The 19215-nt window shown below is 38.4% G+C and overlaps 2 protein-coding genes across 2 annotated transcripts; one reads left to right on the top strand and one right to left on the bottom strand.

Annotated features, from left to right (window-relative positions):
• Positions 1 to 114: 114 nt before the first annotated feature.
• Positions 115 to 18221, top strand: LOC132127791 (BRCA1-associated protein-like). The gene is made up of 12 exons (XM_059539895.1): positions 115 to 362; positions 1178 to 1339; positions 1413 to 1596; positions 3170 to 3359; positions 3676 to 3789; positions 4125 to 4273; positions 8020 to 8095; positions 14188 to 14326; positions 15925 to 16034; positions 16128 to 16217; positions 16340 to 16443; positions 17467 to 18221. Exons 1-12 carry the CDS (start codon positions 221 to 223, stop codon positions 17834 to 17836), a joined length of 1830 nt encoding a protein of 609 aa, XP_059395878.1. The 5' UTR covers positions 115 to 220; the 3' UTR covers positions 17837 to 18221.
• Positions 9551 to 10559, bottom strand: LOC132127535 (zinc finger BED domain-containing protein 4-like). The gene is made up of 2 exons (XM_059539441.1): positions 10544 to 10559; positions 9551 to 10171 (listed from the first exon to the last, which is right to left on the bottom strand). Exon 2 carries the CDS (start codon positions 10123 to 10125, stop codon positions 9667 to 9669), a length of 459 nt encoding a protein of 152 aa, XP_059395424.1. The 5' UTR covers positions 10126 to 10171; positions 10544 to 10559; the 3' UTR covers positions 9551 to 9666.
• Positions 18222 to 19215: the final 994 nt, after the last annotated feature.

Raw genomic sequence — 19215 nt, 5'->3', positions numbered from 1 at the left:
TGACGCATATTAAACAATACTACCATTATATTATTCACAAACAGTGGCCATGAAAGGCTCTTATTATAAAGTGTGAATTAGGGCTTTTATTTTGAAATTATCCTCGTTCCCGGAAGTAGCGCAGTCATTTGTTTTTCGTTCTCAAGCGTCCTTGTTGTTTTCACGGGTTTTCTCTCATGGTTAGCGTGATTCTGTTCAGCGTATATGGCATATATCTCTGATGAGAGCCCGTGAGCAGGTGTTGTGTCTGCAGGAGTTTGTCAGGGCTCGATCCTCTGAACACATGAGTGTGTCTCTGGTTGTGATCAGACTCGAGCTCGCTGATCAGTCTGATTCCCCGCGCGGCTTTCACTACTGCGCCGGTGAGTTTCACTCGTTTACTGTTACATAACTGACATTGACTTTGTTTACCACGGTACATGATGATGGACAGAATCATATACCTTGTTATTATCATCATTACCATACTATGGTTCCTTGTGGCATGTCCAAAAACATCATACATTTTTGGACAAGCCATAAGGTACAATGGTATTCTAAACTACGATGCAAATGTTATGTTTCCTAAAGTGACATACAGTGACATGGTTTATATGAAAATACCATAGTATTATTAAGGGTAATCATACCTGCATATCCATTACTTGATTTTACTATAAAATAAATAATAATAATACACAATATAATTATATAATTATTTATTATTATTATTTTCTTACTGAGTTTGATAAAAGTAAAACGCAACATAGAGACAATTCATTAGAAGTAAAATTCAGTAATTCAGTTAAATGGTAGTAGTAGTAGTAGTAGTAATTATTATTATTAATATTATTTCTAATGTTATTAAATATTTTCTGGTATTTAGAACATAGTATAACGAAAAAAAAATACAGTGAAATAGTAATCATAAACTAAATAGCAAAACATTTTAAACAATAAATAGTAATATACTTATTTTATTATTTTTCGGAATAATTCATTCTATTAGTAGCAGTTGAATCACGTACCTGAGCTGAGAGAATAGCACAGAAACGTGATTATGCTAAATATCGTGAGCATCTGGTTTGGTGTTAACAGCGAGCATTCTTTCATTCACAGTGTTTGAGCTCTGAGCTTGCTTCTAGAATCTCTTTGAGGCCTTTATGTTAAGACAGCTCACGTCTCCTGTGTCCCATAGTTTCAGAGATGTCAGAGGACGAGATGAGAGAGACAGCGCTGGTCTCTGCTAGAGCGACGCTGGCCGGTAAAACAGAGCTGGAGCGAGCGGCCGTCCTCCACCAGCACCTGGGCAGCCGCGTCATGAGCGACATGGTGATCGAGACCTTCCAGCCCAGTGCAGGTCTGCTGTTACTCTCTTTCATCTGACATACGTTTAACACCTGATGAGTAAACAGACTGTGTTTTTCCATCAGGAGCCGAGGACAATAAAGAAGATCTGAAGTCCACAGCTGATGTAAACGGAGAAGCTAACGATCAAACGGACGAGAGTGTGACTCCAGACTCTCCCTCAAAACAGCTGCCAGATCAGATCTCCTTCTTCAGCGGAAACTCCTCAGTGGAGATCGTCCACGGCATCATGCACCTCTACAAAACTAAGTCAGTGCTATCTATCTATCTATCTATCTATCTATCTATCTATCTATCTATCTATCTATCTGTCTGTCTATATCTATCTATCTGTCTGTCTGTCTGTCTATCTATACCTGTCTAGCTATCCGTCCATCTGTCGGTCTCTCCAATTTAATTAGAGTGATCTTTTTTTGCATTTTAATAATCAGTAGGATTGGCATGATTATGCTCTTTACGCGTTATTGTGTGTTCTCCTTTTAGAATGAGTTTGCAGAATTCTGATTTATAACATATTCCATTGTGCCAAATAGAATCAAATGGTTTTTTTTTATTGACACAGCATGCAAATATTTTTCCATTTGTTGTTCTCTTTGACGTTGTTTATTGATTAGCCTGTGTAGAGTGGGAATGTGGTCAGCATGTCTGTGATTTGGAAGGACCAGAGTGTGTGAGCAGAGCACTGTGATTTTGGCAGCGAGGAGCAGAATTTATTTTTTTTATAGTCAGAGCATTGTGGTTTTCACTCACTCAAAGAGCAACTCATAACCTACAGCCCATAATATTTAAAACTGCATATAAACTGCACATTTATCAAGAATTCACGTTAAACATATTTAGCTAGCTTGTTTTCCTCAAGGAATTTGTTTGTTCCTTCTATATACGGAATATTTTTGGATAATGCATGATTTAAACAGGGACATCACCTATTCGCATGCAATCGCTCGCTCAATAATGCAATCAAGCAAATGTAATACAGTACTCTTGCATCTGTATCCGATTTCAAATGAGTAGAAATCTGTAAGAAATGCAGTGATCCGTTAATAAAATAGGCTAACTGACGAAAACAGTTATTTTCATCCTTCACAAACAAAATTTGCTCTGCAATAAGCAGCAATGATACCTTCAAATGCAGACAGCCATACAATAAGCTTGGCATGTGGTTGAAAAAAAGCACACTAGTGTTCCAATAGATTACTACTCTGCTACTATTTTATTCTTTTCATTTAATTTACGAACAGAACTTTTGTGATATTTCAAAACATACTGAAATACTTGGGGAAGTTGTTACTACTCACACACTCTGCTCAGGACATTGTGTCCATTATTAAGGAAGTTTACAATTCTATTGCTTAAAATATTGCTAAAACACTTTTTGTTCACAAAAAAGCCTTTGAAATTATTGGGGTCAAATTCATCTCCACTCTTGTGAACCGTGACTCAATGAAAACAGCCTGAACTTGGTACAAGGTTGAATCATTAGAGCATAGCTGCTGAAACCCCTAGAATGCTGTCAGAGCTGCTAGATTTGTTACATTCTTGGCTTTTAACTTTTGTTGTTGTTTTCTTTTGTCAATTTTCCTACGTAATTGGGAAATGAAGTTGGCTTTGATTATTTGTAAGGGTGTTTTTGTAAGCTTATAGACCTTGTATAATCAAATCATATTTGTCACTGAGTTGGTTTGCTGGGATTTATTTATATGAATTTTCAAAATGTTATTGTGTATTATGTCAAAAAAACATGGAATTTGTGGAATTAGAACAACAGACACTTTGTTGCATGGTTGATTGGAGCCGTTGGTCTTGTTTTGTGTGTTGACAGTAAGATGACGTCGCTCACAGAGGACGTGCGGCGCAGCGCGATGCTATGCATCCTCACCGTTCCCACCACCATGACCAGCCACGACCTCATGAAGTTTGTGGCTCCCTTCAATGACGTCATGGAGCACATGAAGGTCATCCGGGACTCCATGCCCAACCAGTACATGGTGCTGGTCAAGTTCAGGCGTCAGGTTAGTTATTTGTACAGAAACAAGAACAATAACAATGAATGAAGTGAAATCTGATTGGGCAGGATCTAAAACGTCCCCAGTCTATCTAATCCACACTAATTTGGTTTATAACACAGTTCTCCAGAAAAAAAACCTTCATGCATTTTCTGGTGCTGCCTGCATATAAACTTCACAAGAAGTTGATTTGCCTCTGATTCTGACCGTAGACACATTTTGCCATGTGATTTGCAAAATAAACTCCTGCAAATTAGCAAAGTTTTTTTTATGTTCAGTATTTTATGAATGGACGGTCATTGTGTTTTTTTCTTTTCTTTAGGCCGATGCTGACAGCTTCTACACCGCATGTAACGGCCGTCAGTTCAACTCCATTGAGGATGCTGTCTGCCAGTTAGTGTATGTGGAGAGAGCAGAAGTCATCAAATCTGAAGAGGTAAGGCTCTGGAGCATTAGTTAGTAGTGTTTACTAAAGCAAATCTAGCGGCTCTAGATTGAATTATTAACTATAAGTTCTAAAATTAATAATGAAGCATATTATCATCATTACTGAAGCAAGCAGCTACTACGATTTGAACAAATGACACAAAGTTATACAATTCTTGGCTACGTAACACTATTTTAGACCGATGCATGCTTGAGTGACCAGGATTAACCTGTTTTGTTGCTGACTAGCTGTTTTTGTTTAAACACAGCACTGATTTACATGCATAACAATAGCTGCAGTGTTCTGGAATGTGTGAGTGATCTCAAACTCTTCATTATAAACAGGGGGCCAGTTTACCTGTGATGGATCTGACTGAGCTGCCCAAGTGCACCGTGTGTTTGGAGCGCATGGACGAGTCGGTCAACGGCGTGCTGACCACCCTGTGCAACCACAGCTTTCACAGCCAGTGTCTGCAGAGATGGGAGGATGCAACGTGAGTGCTGTCGTTCACAACCAAAGCCTGAAGATTCAAAATGATTATTAAGTATATATATATACATGTTACTTTGGTGGTGATATATCCAAGGCTGTGTGGGCTAGGAAAATATATATTAAATAGTAATAGTACTTTGAATCCTGCTGGAAAGTCTGACTCTACCCTGATTGTAATATAGTTATTATTGACTCTTATATTATAATTTGATATTTAAAGAATTTGTTCTAAATGTAATTATAAACAATAAGTTATAGGTGTGTGTCTGCATATATATATATATATATGTGTGTGTGTGTGTGTGTGTGAGAGACCCTGGACCACAAAACCGGTCTAAATGTATAAGTGAAGTGACATTCGGCCAAGTATGGTAACCCATACTCAGAATTTGTGCTCTGCATTTAACCCATCCGAAGTGCACACACACAGAGCAGTGAACACACACACACTGTGAACACACACCCGGAGCAGTGGGCAGCCATTTATGCTGCGGCGCCCGGGGAGCAGTTGGGGGTTCGGTGCCTTGCTCAAGGGCACCTCAGTCGTGGTATTGAGGGTGGAGAGAGAACTGTACATGCACTCCCCCCACCCACAATACCTGCCGGCCCGGGACTCGAACCCACAACCCTTCGATTGGGAGTCCGATTCTCTAACCACCAGGCCACGACTTCCCCAATACATCTTAACAAAATAAATAAGCCTTCCATTGACGTATGGTTTATTATTAGGATCTCACAATATTTGGCTGAGATACAACTATTTGAAAATCTGGAATCTGAGGGAGCAAAAAATCTAAATAATTAGGAAAATCATCTTTAAAGTTGTCCAAATTAATTCTTAGCAATGCATATTACTAATCAAAAATAAAGTTTTTTTATTTGATATTTTGGCTATTGCTCCATATATATATATATATATATATATATATATATATATATATGTAGATAGTGTTGGGGAAAGTTACTTTTAAAAGTAATGCATTACAATATTGCATTACTGCCCTTAAATACACATTCACATTTAGTCTAGAACTACATCATGTTCACACAGCACACACAGCCTCTGTACTTCCAACTTTTCAGTCAATAAATAGGAAAGCAAAGTAACTGGTATTACTTTTTTGTAAAAGTAACAGATATTTTCTTGTAAATTAAAAAGTAATGTGTTACTTTACTGTTACTTCACTTTACTGTTATGCGTTAAAATAATGCGTTACTTTAAGGGAAGTCGTGGCCTAATGGTTAGAGAGTCGGACTCGCAATCGAAAGGTTGTGAGTTCTAGTCCTGGGCCGGCAGGAATTGTGGGTGGGGGGAGTGCATGTACAGTTCTCTCTCCACCCTCAATACCACGACTTAGGTGCCCTCGAGCAAGGCACGGAACCCCCAACTGCTCCCCGGGCGCCGCAGCATAAATGGCTGCCCACTGCTCCGGGTGTGTGTTCACAGTGTGTGTGTGTGTTCACTTTCACTAGTTACTTGAAAAAAGTAATCTGATTATATTACTCGCATTACTTGTAATGTGTAATGCGTTACCCCCAACAAAAAATCTAAATAATTAGGAAAATCATCTTTAAAGTTGTCCAAATTAATTCTTAGCAATGCATATTACTAATCAAAAATAAAGTTTTTTTATTTGATATTTTGGCTATTGCTCCATATATATATATATATATATATATATATATATATATATGTAGATAGTGTTGGGGAAAGTTACTTTTAAAAGTAATGCATTACAATATTGCATTACTGCCCTTAAATACACATTCACATTTAGTCTAGAACTACATCATGTTCACACAGCACACACAGCCTCTGTACTTCCAACTTTTCAGTCAATAAATAGGAAAGCAAAGTAACTGGTATTACTTTTTTGTAAAAGTAACAGATATTTTCTTGTAAATTAAAAAGTAATGTGTTACTTTACTGTTACTTCACTTTACTGTTATGCGTTAAAATAATGCGTTACTTTAAGGGAAGTCGTGGCCTAATGGTTAGAGAGTCGGACTCGCAATCGAAAGGTTGTAAGTTCGAGTCTCGGGCCGACAGGAATTGTGGGTGGGGGGAGTGCATGTACAGTGCTCTCTACACCCTCAATACCACGACTTAGGTGCCCTTGAGCAAGACATCGAACCCCCAACTGCTCCCCGGGCGCCGCAGCATAAATGGCTGCCCACTGCTCCGGGTGTGTGTTCACAGTGTGTGTGTGTTCACTTTCACTAGTTACTTGAAAAAAGTAATCTGATTATATTACTCGCATTACTTGTAATGTGTAATGCGTTACCCCCAACACTGTGTATATATGTGTGTGTATTATATTAGTTAATTTTTTAGCTCATGCTTGGCAAATTTCATCCACACCCTCATGTCACATTCTTCTCTCATGACGCATCAGAGCTTGACACTGTGTTTGTGCTCATATTTTGCTCTCATATGTTATTTACGTGCGTCACTTTTAACCTTTTTGTCCTGATTCTTCATTGACGTGATACAGGTTTCATCGTTCTCTATTCTTGCTGTTGTGTTTGTTTAATTGTCATATTTGACCCGACCTGTGAGATGAATGTCACAGTGTCATGTTTCATGCGCACAATAGGAGTGCAGAAGGTTTCAGGTTTAAGTGCACACATTATTTGTTGGAACGTGTGATGCTTTTTGGTGACATATTTCTGAGTAAACAGATATTCAGTGGGAAATTAATGTAGGGTGGGACTTTATTTTATTTATCAGGATTTGATCGGGCATGAAAAATAGGTAATGATATAATTAGTGAAGTTTGCTAATGCATGCATCACTATTACTAACGCTAATACTATGAGCTAGTGATTTTAACAGACTACAAACTGAAACTGTGACTCATAAATATTAACTTTAGACTGAAGATGGGACATTTATAAAGAAAGTAAATTGTATTTTTGACATCACAATCACATTGTCTTTAAAGGAATAGTTTCCTCCAAAATGGACAGTTGCTGAAAATGTACCCAACCCTAGGGCCATTCAAGATGTAGATGAATAAAAAAAAAAAATTGTATCATATTTGGAGAAATGTAGCATTGCATCACTTGCTCAGCAATGGGTGCTCTGCAGTGAATGGGTGCCGTCAGAATGAGAGTCCAGAATTTAAAAACATCACAATAATCCACACCACTCCAGTCCATCTGTTAATGTCTTGTGAAGACAAAAACTGCATCTTTGTAAGAAAACAACTCCATCATTAAAATGTTTTTAACTTTAAACATGGTTTCAGGCTAAAATATAAGTCCTCTATCCATAATACTTCCTCAAGTGCATCTTATCTGAATCAGGAAATAAATCTGCACAGATCAAGCACCGTTTAGTCCAAAATAGCTCTAAACAAATATGTGGCTGGATTTTGATGTGAGAGACAACAGTAGATGGACTTTTACACCAGAGGAAGTGTTATGGATTGTGGACTAGGACTTAAATAAAAAATGGTTTAATGATGGATTTGTTTCCTACAAACACGCACGTTTTTGTCTTCTCTGGAGTGGTGTGGATTACATTATTTATTTTTTTTATCAGCTGTTTTGACTCTAATTCTTACAGCACCCATTCACTACAGAGCATCCACTCGTGAGCAAGTGATGCAATGCTACATTTCTCCAAATCTGATGAGGAAACCAACTCATTTACATCTTGGATAGCCTGAGGATGAGTTACATATTCAACAAATGTTCACTATTCCTTTAAGAGCACTAACAGCGTGCACTTTTTTTCCACAGGTGTCCCGTGTGCAGATACTGTCAGACTCCTGAACCAGTGGAGGAGAACAAGTGTTTTGAGTGTGGAGTCCAAGAGGTAAACAACTAATCCATTAAATCAATGAAAAAGAAGCTTTGGAGAAAACACATCTGAAAAATAGAACAGGACACAGTGATCTGCTGCCAGACAGGCACATGAACCAGGTTATACACTCACCTAAAGGATTATAAGGATCACCTGTTCAATTTGTCATTAATGCAATTATCTAATCAACCAATCACATGGCAGTTGCTTCAATGCATTTAGGGGTGTTGTCCTGGTCAAGACAATCTCCTGAACTCCAAACTGAATGTCAGAATGGGAAAGAAAGGTGATTTAAGCAATTTTGAGTGTGGCATGATTTTTGGTGCCAGACGGCTGGTCTGAGTATTTCACAATCTGCTCAGTTACTGGGATTTTCACGCACAACCATTTCTAGGGTTTACAAAGGATGGTGTGAAAAGGGAAAAACATCCAGTATGCGGCAGTCCTGTGGGCGAAAATGCCTTGTTGATGCTAGAGGTCAGAGGAGAATGGGCCGACTGATTCAAGATGATAGAAGAGCAACTTCGACTGAAATAACCACTTGTTACAACCGAGGTATGCAGCAAAGCATTTTTTGAAGCCACAACACGCACAACCTTGAGGCGGATGGGCTACAACAGCAGAAGACCCCACCGGGTACCACTCATCTCCACTACAAATGGGAAAAAGAGGCTACAATTTGCACGAGCTCACCAAAATTGGACAGTTGAAGACTGGAAAAATGTTGCCTGGTCTGATGAATCTGGATTTCTGTTGAGATATTCAGATGGTAGAGTCAGAATTTGGCTTAAACAGAATGAGAACATGGATCCGTCATGCCTTGTTACCCCTGTGCAGGCTGGTGGTGGTGGTGGAAGTCGTGGCCTAATGGTTAGAGAGTCGGGACTGCAATCGAAGGGTTGTGAGTTCGAGTCTCGGGCCGGCAGGAATTGTAGGTGGGGGGAGTGCATGTACAGTTTTCTCTCCACCTTCAATACTACTAGGGATGGCCCGATACCATTTTTTTCCAAACCGATATGAGTACGAGTATTTACATTTGTGTACTTGCCAAAACCGAGTACCGATACCGATATTTCTACCGCGAAAGTAATTACAGGCTCCCAGAAAAGAAGACAGAAGACTATTTTAGAACACAGGTTAGAAGACTGGTTTTATTTTCTCCGCTTGTTTTAACAAGTCTAAAATAAATAATGAGTAAATAATAAATGTAGGCAATTTCAAATAAAAAATAAATTATATATATTTCTGTGTAAACAAAAAGTCTCAATACTGGCACTGTCTTCACAACTGACAAAATATAAATAAAATGTATTGTACAGTTAACACCGTCAACTCAACAATATATCAATGAAATATTTGACACCGTCTCCAGCTTTCAATTTAACTCAATTTCAATGTTACTGTTGTGTAGTCTAAATTAAACACTTACATATTTCAATTAAACAAAACCAATGTAACTATTGCAAGTCTCAATTAAACTACTGCATATTTCAATTAAACAACAATTAAACTATGTGGCACAGTGACAGCTCCCTTGTTTCAATTAAACGAACATTTCAGTCAGCAATGTGATCTGAACTAGCTTAGGTACTTTTTGGGAGAATGAGAGGCAGGTTCTTTTTGATGAACAAAATCATCTCTGCATGATCAGCTGTGATTCTGTTTCTGTTGTCATTCACAATATGTGACACTGAGCTGAACAGCCTTTCACTGTCAACACTACTGCATGGTGCTGAGAGGTATCTGGATGCCATTTTGGCCAGAGTAGGGAACCGCACTTTGTTAACTGCCCAGTATTGTAGTGGTTTGTCTTCTCGAGAAATTGTGGTCTCCCCTAGGTATGTCTCTAATTGTGCAGTAGAACCTACTTGATCTCTGCTCTGTTTAGAGACTGGTGCTTGCTCATCTGCTATTTCATCAAATATACTGTCCAGGCTGCTGCTTGCCTGGTCCCTGCGTGGTTTTCTGGCAGGAGGTTCGTGCAGGTCATGATTCTCCTCTTCTCTAGACGACCTCAACAGCTCACGCATCAGCATCTCCATGGCATTTGCAGGAGTGTTGGTGTTAGAGAAAAAAAGATTTTTATACCTATAACAGAGGGAGAAAAAAATGAGGCATCTGACAATAGGTGTTTATTAAAATAACATAGCCTAATCAAATAATTTATTAAATGTAAATGAAATACTAAAATGTACTTTTCAGCAAGACATTGGCAACTTTTAACTCGCTATCTAGCACACACCCGCACACAGACACAGACACACACACAGATACAGACACACACGCACAACGACAGACAGACACACACACACAGACACAGACACACACACAGATACAGACACACACGCACAACGACAGACAGACACACATACACACACACGCACATAGATACAGACAGACACACACACAGACACACAGACACAGAAACAAACACGCACACACACACACACACACACCTACCTGGGGTCGAGTAGAGTAGCGACATGGGCGTGGTAGTGGGGGGAAAAGTGGACCTGACTACCCAGGGCCCCGTCTAGGGAGAGGGCCCTTTGAAATCCCATCAATTTTTTTATTTAATTTTTTTGTACATTTTTTTGTAGCCTAATTCGAATTAATTGGGCCCTCCAATTGATGTCACTATTCATTTCAAAATATATTGATAACACCAACTGAGAGAATGAACTCAGTGCCAGACACCCCCCCCCCCCCCCACCCCCCAAAAATGGTTTAGTCCGCCCACAGACGGCAGCCGGCGGCAAACAAGTAACGCAGTGAGTCTTGAGCGGTCTAGAGCCTCGGAGTCTGATCATGCTGCGCAAAAAAAAGCCCAAATCGGGCTGTCGAAAAAAAGAAAGACAGGAAGGAAAAAAAAGGAGGCAGAATGAGGGGAAGCAGCTGATGAATGCTTTCTTTCCAAAAGGTGAACTGAGTTTGCTTGTTATGCACCTACATCCAATTAAAGTTAACGTAGTCAACTCCAGACAGCTGCTGCTAATGTATGTATGCTAATGTTAAATCTTTAGCTTAGTTTGTCAACCAGGCTGCTTGTTGCTGTAAGTTAATTATGGGCCAGGCCTCACTTCAGGTTGCCAACATTAACCAGTTTCAGAAACAAACAGTGCTGTGCTTAAAAGCTATAGTCAATGCTCAATAAATTCATGATGTTATCAAAGCCAATGAATAGGGTTGCAAAATTCTGGGAATTTTCAAAGTTCCATGGGAGTTAACAGGAATATAAGGGAATTAATGGGAATTTACAAAACTGAAAGGTTATTCCTTTTATAGTTGACTTTTTTTTTTCATTATGGCAGGCTTAGCTTATTTGATTGGTTTCTGAGGGTATCGTTGTCTCGTGTTCTCCTTTTCAAAAAGAAATGTTTTTAATTTAAAACTTGCATCATGGATCAAAATGTTAGTACACAAACGAACCCGATGTAGCCTAAGGTTTAAAGGTATTTGAGCACAAGTAGGCCAAATGCATCAATTCAGGTGGTGAATGAAAGAACCAGTCATTACTATAATCTGATTTGATTATAGATTTAAACACTATTTATACTTGTTTATATTCAAATAATAAAAAAAGAAAATTTCATTCAAAATTGAATTTTCATTTTGCTAACCCGCATCGTACAATGGCATGTGTAGGGGGCCCACTGACATTGAGAGTATAAAGGTCCCAGATTTTGGTGCTACGCCCCTGAGTAGCGATGCTGTTGAGGGGTTGTTCTTCAACATCAGAAAATCGCCTCTTGACAGCTGCAGCTAAAGTCCCTTTCATAGTTTTGATGCCATGGTCATCACCGGTCTCTCTAGACAGAAATCGCTGCAATACAGTGACAGAAGGAATCACATCTGCTGCCATAGCTTCAGAAGAGTTAACTCCTCAAACGGACCCAGAACAGTTACAACCTTCTCCAGCAGTGCCCACTGGTGAGCCATGAGATTATCAGGGAGTTCATGTTCGGACACAAAAACTCCTAAAGCCCGTTTCTGCTCAATCAGGGACTGGATCATGTAAAATGTACTGTTCCAGCGGGTCTGTACGTCCTGCTGTAGTCGTTTTGCAGGCTGACCGATCTCTAACTGAATGTCTTCGAGGCAGGAGTAGGCTAGAGGAGAATGTTTAAAATGGCCAACGATTTTGCGTCCGATAGCCAATGCATCAGCAAAACTTCTCTGTGACAAAAGTCCTTCGTGGACCACCAGCTGGAGAGTGTGAGCGGCACAAGGTAGGCTGGGGAGTCCAGCATCATTCATGCTCTTAATCTTATTTTTAGCGTTGTCTCGTAGCACAACGTGGACAGAGGTTTTCGGAATGCACCAGGTCTGAAGCATCCCATCGAACGCGTCTGCTATGGCTTTGCTGGTGTGCGAACCCCGATACGGCTTTGCTTGTAAGGTGGCTTGGCGAAGGGTAAAGTTGTCATCAATCCACTGTACAGTAAAACTGAGCAGAGACATTGGGCAGACACTGCTTGACCAAATATCTGTTGTAAAACTGATGGACGAAACGTCACGCAACAGGCCACTAACGTGCTTTTTCACGTCATGAAACACTTTTGGAAGCATAGCAGTTGTAATGTGATGGCGTCTCGGAATTTCGTATCGTGGCTCCAGTATGCCAAGAAGATGTCGAAATCCTATATTTTCAACAGCCGACAATGGCTGGTCATCAAGTGCAATAAAGTATGCAATTCCCTCTGTTATTTTTAGTGCCCGTGGATTATCTCTGGACATCTTCTCGCGCTTCTGTAAAACCTGTGTTAATGTTGGCTGCTGAGTTGCTTGTTTACCTTGACTAAACTGTGTGTATTCAGCGCTATGATGCGTCTTCAGATGTTTAATTAGATTGCTGGTATTAAACGATGTACTTTCTTTTCCTCCTCTCGACACCTTAGCTGAACATAACTTACAGTCTGCCTTGCTGCTGTCATCATCCCTTATCTTGAAATGAGTCCAAACCGCCGACATTTGACGTTCCTATGGCGTTCACCTAGACAAAGAGGCGGCCAGTTTCGTTTCACAAAACGTACGTGGTATCGGTGCATGGTATCGGCTCATTTTTATGAGTACCAGTATATGAGGACAGTATCGACCCGATGCCAGTATCGGTATCGGGCCATCCCTAAATACTACGACTTAGGTGCCCTTGAGCAAGGCACTGAACCCCCAACTGCTCCCCGGGCGCCGCAGCATAAATGGCTGCCCACTGCTCCGGGTGTGTGTTCACAGTGTGTGTGTGTTCACTGCTGTGTGTGTGCACCTTGGATGGGTTAAAAGCAGAGCACAAATTCTGAGTATGGGTCACCATACTTGGCCGTATGTCACTTCACTTCTAATGGTGTGGGGGATGTTTTCTTGGCACACTTTAGGTCCCTTAGTGCCAATTGGGCATCGTTTAAATGCCACAGGCTACCTGAGCATTGTTTCTGACCATGTCCATCCCTTTATGACCACCATGTACCCATCCTCTGATGGCTACTTTCAGCAGGATAATGCACCATGTCACAAAGCTCGAATCATTTCAAATTGGTTTCTTGAACATGACAATGAGTTCACTGTACTAAAATGGCCCCCACAGTCACTAGATCTCAACCCAATAGAGCATTTTTGGGATGTGGTGGAACGGGAGCTTCGTTCCCTGGATGTGCATCCCACAAATCTCCATCAACTGCAAGATGGTGTTGGCGCAGTGGATAAGACACATGCCTTTGGTGTGAGAGACCCAGGTTCGAATCCACTGTGAGACACCAATGTGTCCGTGAGCAAGACACTTAACCCCTAGTTGCTCCAGAGGCGTGCGACCTCTGACATATATAGCAATTGTAAGTCACTTTGGATAAAAGCATCAGCTAAATGAATAAATGTAATTTAATTAAGGCAGTTCTGAAGGCGAAAGGGGGTCAAACACAGTATTGTGTTCCTAATAATCCTTTAGGTGAGTGTGTGTATATATGCAATATAATTATTTATAATATAATTAATTAGTTTTTGCACATCATGTATAACATATATCCTACATAGATGTATTTTTCAGTTTGTACACTTCATGGATTCAGTAACTTGCATGACATTATATTTGAGACGTGTGTTATGTGTCACAGAATCTGTGGATCTGTCTCATCTGCGGTCACATCGGCTGCGGACGCTATGTTAGCCGTCATGCCTACAAGCACTTTGAGGAAACGCAGCACACGTACGCCATGCAGCTGACCAATCACAGGGTCTGGGACTACGCTGGAGGTGAGTGACGTCATAGAAATGCAGAGATGCTAAAAAAAAACAAAATAATGACTGGGAAAATAATAATGTAGAATACAGTTGATGTGATTTTCAGTCACGTGCTTGAAAATAACGGTTTAATATTTACTTCTCTGATAAATAATTTAAAATATTACTATAAAATCCTGCCCTGCATTATTTTCATTTAGTGATTTAGCAGATGCTTTTATTCAAAGTGACTTACAAATGAGGACAATGGAAGCAATCAGAATCAACAGAAGAGCAATGATACGCAAGTGATTTAACAACTGGCAGTTAGCTTATGCTGGGTACACACCAAAAGATAATCAGGCTGATTTCCCCCCTTCCGACAATCCTAGCTATGTCCCAGTTATCTTGATGGTTCTACAGATTATTTTATCAGATTTTCCCTTGATGTGAGGTGTGTTAAGAGTGACCGAACCTGATCAGAAGAACGTCGGAGCCGCCCCGATCGCGAATCGTAAATATTCACCATGTTTAATATTTACGATCAGAAATCCTGATGTTTGGGGGGAACCCCGAGGACAAACACGCGCACACTCTGGAGATTATCACGTGAAACGATGTCTGATATCCAATCATAAAGCGAGATGATGGAAGACAGAAGCAGTCATGGTGCAGCACAAAGTGAAACTGATGTGGACAGCAGAGATGGAGGATTAGCTTGTTGATTTGTGGCAAAAGCATGTATGTTTATACAACGTGTCATGTATAAAATCATTCCAAACTCTATCACTGCAATTTCTTTCTGCATATCGTCCGCCATGCTTATTCTGAAGTCTTGCAAGATTTTCTGTGCTCACAGTCTAGACTCTGGTTGAAAATCTGTTCATGTGTGGTGTGTCTTTTTCACATTTTGAAAATCTCATAAGATGTAAAAAATCTTTTGGTGTGTACCCAGCATTAACACAGCACACAAAGCAAGTTAAAAAAAATAAAATAAAATTATATAATAGATAAAAATTAAACTGATAGAATAGAGAAAGCTAGTGTTATAGGTCCTTTAAAATAATTATTGATATTTAATTTAAAAAATGTGTTTATTGCTGATTATTCATATTAACATTTCACTATTATATATGAATCACAATCATGTTTTAACACTTTTCAAAAAACACTTGTCCGATTCAGTGTTATTTAAGTATTATTAATATGGTTTTTATTAATGTTTTTAAATTAGTTTTAATTTTTTGATTTTCGGTTTTCATTAAAATTTTAGTTAAGAGTAATTTCTTGTGTGCTTTTGGCATTTTTTTTATTGTATTTTTTTTTTTTTTTTATTAGACTATATCCTTTTTTCAGTTTTATTTCCATTTTAGTTTGTTATATTAAGTTTAGTAAAACTAAAATGAAAACAATGCTTTTCATATAGCAAACATTAGCCAGAGCAATGCGCAACCTTTTAAATTACAACCTTCTTAAAATTTTACATTCTCCTTCATTCCAACCTTCATTCAATTTTACATAAATTTTACATTACGTCTCATTGAATGTTTTAATTTTTAAAAAAAAAATTTTTTTTGTTTATATTGAAAATAGTTTGTAACAATTTGACTCTTTGACTTTATATTGATCAGATAACTACGTTCATCGACTTGTTGCCAGTAAAAACGACGGGAAGATGGTGCAGTACGAGTGTGAGGGTGACACGTGTCAGGATGAGAAGATCGATGCGCTGCAGCTCGAGGTGTGTGTGTGTGTGTGTGTGTGTGTGTGTTTGTAAATTTGCTCTGTGTTAGATACTCTGCCATCTCTGCTTTAACAAATCTATCTTCTACAGTATTCATATTTATTAACCAGCCAGCTGGATTCTCAGCGCATTTACTGGGAGAATAAAATAGCTCATCTGGAGAAAGACACAGCAGAGGAAGTGAGAACCGCACAGTTTACTTGAACAAATCCATAACAGCATTACGTTTAAGATCATAATAATCCACTATGTCTTATATAAACATCAGTGATCCAGCTTCTTTATGTTCGTGTGGGTTTCAGATCAACAACATGAAGGCCAAATTCAAGGAGACGATTGACAAGTGTGACAGTTTGGAGCGGAAACTCAACGAACTCACCAAAGAAAAACAATCCATTGAAAAGAAGTAAAAAAGACATTATCTTTCAAATGAATTTTTCATCATCATCAAATGAAACATTTGGGAGACCCTCTTAGCATTAGCTGTTCACTATAGGCCAACTAAAATTATACAATTATTAATATCCTCCAGCAATCCCACTCATCTGTAATAAATGAGAAGGGTGTGGAAACCAGAGAAATATCTCAGTACAAACTCATTACAGACTGTGTATAACTTACTAAAAATAAATGGGTGGATGTGTTAGAGAGTTATTTCAGCTAGTATACGAGGCAACATTTCTCATTTTCATTATTTAGTTTATTAAAATAATGTACCAAGATATTAAAATTAATAGAAATTATACAGACATTAAAAAATGATGTGCTAAAATAACCTGAATTAAAATGAATGCAAATTATACAGACATTAAAAAATACAAAAAAAAGCAAAACTAAATGAATTAAATTCGAATGAAAAGAGAAAATTATTATTTTTTTTTTTTACTATAATCATATATGAATGATAATAACATAAAACTGCATGGTAAAATAAAATATAATTTCCTTAGTTAATGTTTGTACATTTAAATGCAATTTAATATGAATAATATTAAATAATAAATTAAATATTTTTTTTTTTGTACTGGCTATTATGTATTTTAGAATCAAAACTTTTTATAATCTTGGCAACAAACATATCATTGGAAAGGTCTGAGTCTCAGGATTTCATATTTGGTGGTTATTTTGAGATAGAAGTCAAATTCACAGAGAAATCTAGAGAAAAAAATCATTAAGAAAAATTCAAAGTAGTTTTGATGGCTCCCAGTGGCTGTTCGTGGTATGACGCCCTAAATAAAATCTCACAGGAACCTAAATTTTTTTCATATCAACTTCAAATTTGGAACATAACTTATTTAAACACAAGGCTTTAATTTTATACCAATTTTAGAGTAATTGGTAATACCAATTTTAGAAATTCCTTTTTTGAAAGGTGTTGATGTTTATTAAAATGTCAACATTCAGTCTTTTGTGCTGTTCTTTTCTGCAGATGTTCACAGCTGAACAACAAAGTGCTGAAGCTCGGTCAAGAGCTGCGGGAGGAGCAGGAGATGAACCGCTCTCTGCGAGCCAATCAGATTCAGCTCCAGGCGCAGCTGCAGGAGGAGGAGAGGCGGGCTCTCGAGACGGCAGCCAATAAAGACGTCCAGATCGCCGATCTGCAGGAGCAGCTGCGAGACGTCATGTTCTACCTGGAGACACAGCAGCAGATCGACCGCATGCCGGCAGATGCCCGACAAGAAATCCAAGAGGGTCAGATCAACATTGCTTCGGCCCCCGCCGCCCCACAGCCCGGGCCCTCGGCCCACGGCCCCGGCAGACTGAGCGGCCGCAAGGGACGATCCAAGAGGGGAAAGTAGCGAAAGCCGTGTTTAGTATATTCAATGCTTAACGGATGGCAGAAGTGTTGCACAGGAAATGAGGAAGTTTGAATAATCACGCTTCCTCATGTTAGAAGCTCAAATATATCCCGAATTTGTTCACTAATGTCTCGCACGAGGACACCAGTTCTGCTTAGAAATGTAGCTCAACCTGTTTTATATGGAAACAAAGTGCTGTTCTTGTTGCACAATTTTATTTTCGTATATTTTTAGAGTCTTCATAGCTGGAAGATGTCAGTTTTTGAATTATTTTGTTTGTGGAAATGACTGGATATTGCTTTCTGCAACTCTAAAAGAAGAATCCCACAAAAAAACATGTTTGTTTCATGTAAAAAAAGACAAATTATATATTTGCTGTAATGCATCTGGGTGTGTTTTTTTTTTTTTTTTTTTGGTAAACATTTCTGTTAGCGATCTTTTTTTAATTTTATTTTATATATATTAAAAAACTAATTTATTTAAGCCAATTTCTGGCATGGAAAAAATATTTTTTTTTTAAACTTTTTTCTCTCTCATAAATCTTTTTTTTTTACCCCACCATGGATTAAAAAAAATTAAGTTATATAAGAAAAGGTCAAAATTGCAAGATATACACTTGCAGTTCTCAGGAAAAAGTCAGAATTGCAAGATATGAACACATTTTTCTTTACATTCAGGGTTTACCTCTTGCAATTTTTTCAATATATCTATATAAATGATTGAATTGGGCTTCCATACTAATAAGTACAATAAATACTACTAAATACATTTAAACTACTGAAATATTAAACCATATTTTTTATTCATTATAGTATTTGAAAAAAAAAACACTTAGATTTGGAGTGATGTATGTAACTATCATGAATATAATAGGCTGCATATTTTTATTTTTTTGGATCAGGCTAAAATTAGACATTTTTGATGAGCTTGACCTCATTGTTAGCAGTATTATGATCACAAAGACGCTTTGATGGTGAAAGGGCTCGACTTATTGATGTCATTTGGTTAATAGACGCACACTGCACAGAATCGTGTGGCTCTTGTTTCTCTCCACCCAATTATTTTTAGTAAGTTATACACAGTCACTCTTTGTATTGAGACATTTCTCTGGTTTCCACTCCCTTCTCATCGGTTACAGATTGCTGGAGGCCATTATTGCTAACTGTTGACAAGAAAATGCAAGTAGTAAACCGCAATCACTACATGTTACACCCTTATGTGTGATTGTCAAACTGTAAAGTTTCAATTAACGTTATTCTGAGGCACTTTAACTGGCAAAGAGCTAACTTACTATGGAAAGCAACTAAGCAAGAAAGGAGCTAAGGTTTAAAAACATACAGGCATTTTTAACGTTAATCACTTTTATCAGGTTCGTTTAA

This window comes from Carassius carassius, chromosome 45 (assembly GCF_963082965.1).
Source record: "Carassius carassius chromosome 45, fCarCar2.1, whole genome shotgun sequence".
In the NCBI taxonomy this organism is placed as follows: Eukaryota; Metazoa; Chordata; class Actinopteri; order Cypriniformes; family Cyprinidae; genus Carassius; species Carassius carassius.
The sequence above is the reverse complement of the archived record's forward strand: the minus strand, read 5'-3'. Positions and strand labels throughout refer to the sequence as shown.

What these genes read in the sequence shown, in the direction of transcription:
- LOC132127535 (XM_059539441.1), bottom strand. Translation starts at nt 10,125, where the DNA reads ATGGAGATGCTGATGCGTGAGCTGTTGAGGTCGTCTAGAGAAGAGGAG.
- LOC132127791 (XM_059539895.1), top strand. Translation starts at nt 221, where the DNA reads ATGAGAGCCCGTGAGCAGGTGTTGTGTCTGCAGGAGTTTGTCAGGGCT. An exon ending in ATGCACCTCTACAAAACTAA is followed by an intron (nt 1,597 to 3,169) that starts GTCAGTGCTATC and finishes GTGTGTTGACAG; the next exon opens with TAAGATGACGTCGCTCACAG. An exon ending in CAGAGATGGGAGGATGCAAC is followed by an intron (nt 4,274 to 8,019) that starts GTGAGTGCTGTC and finishes TTTTTTCCACAG; the next exon opens with GTGTCCCGTGTGCAGATACT.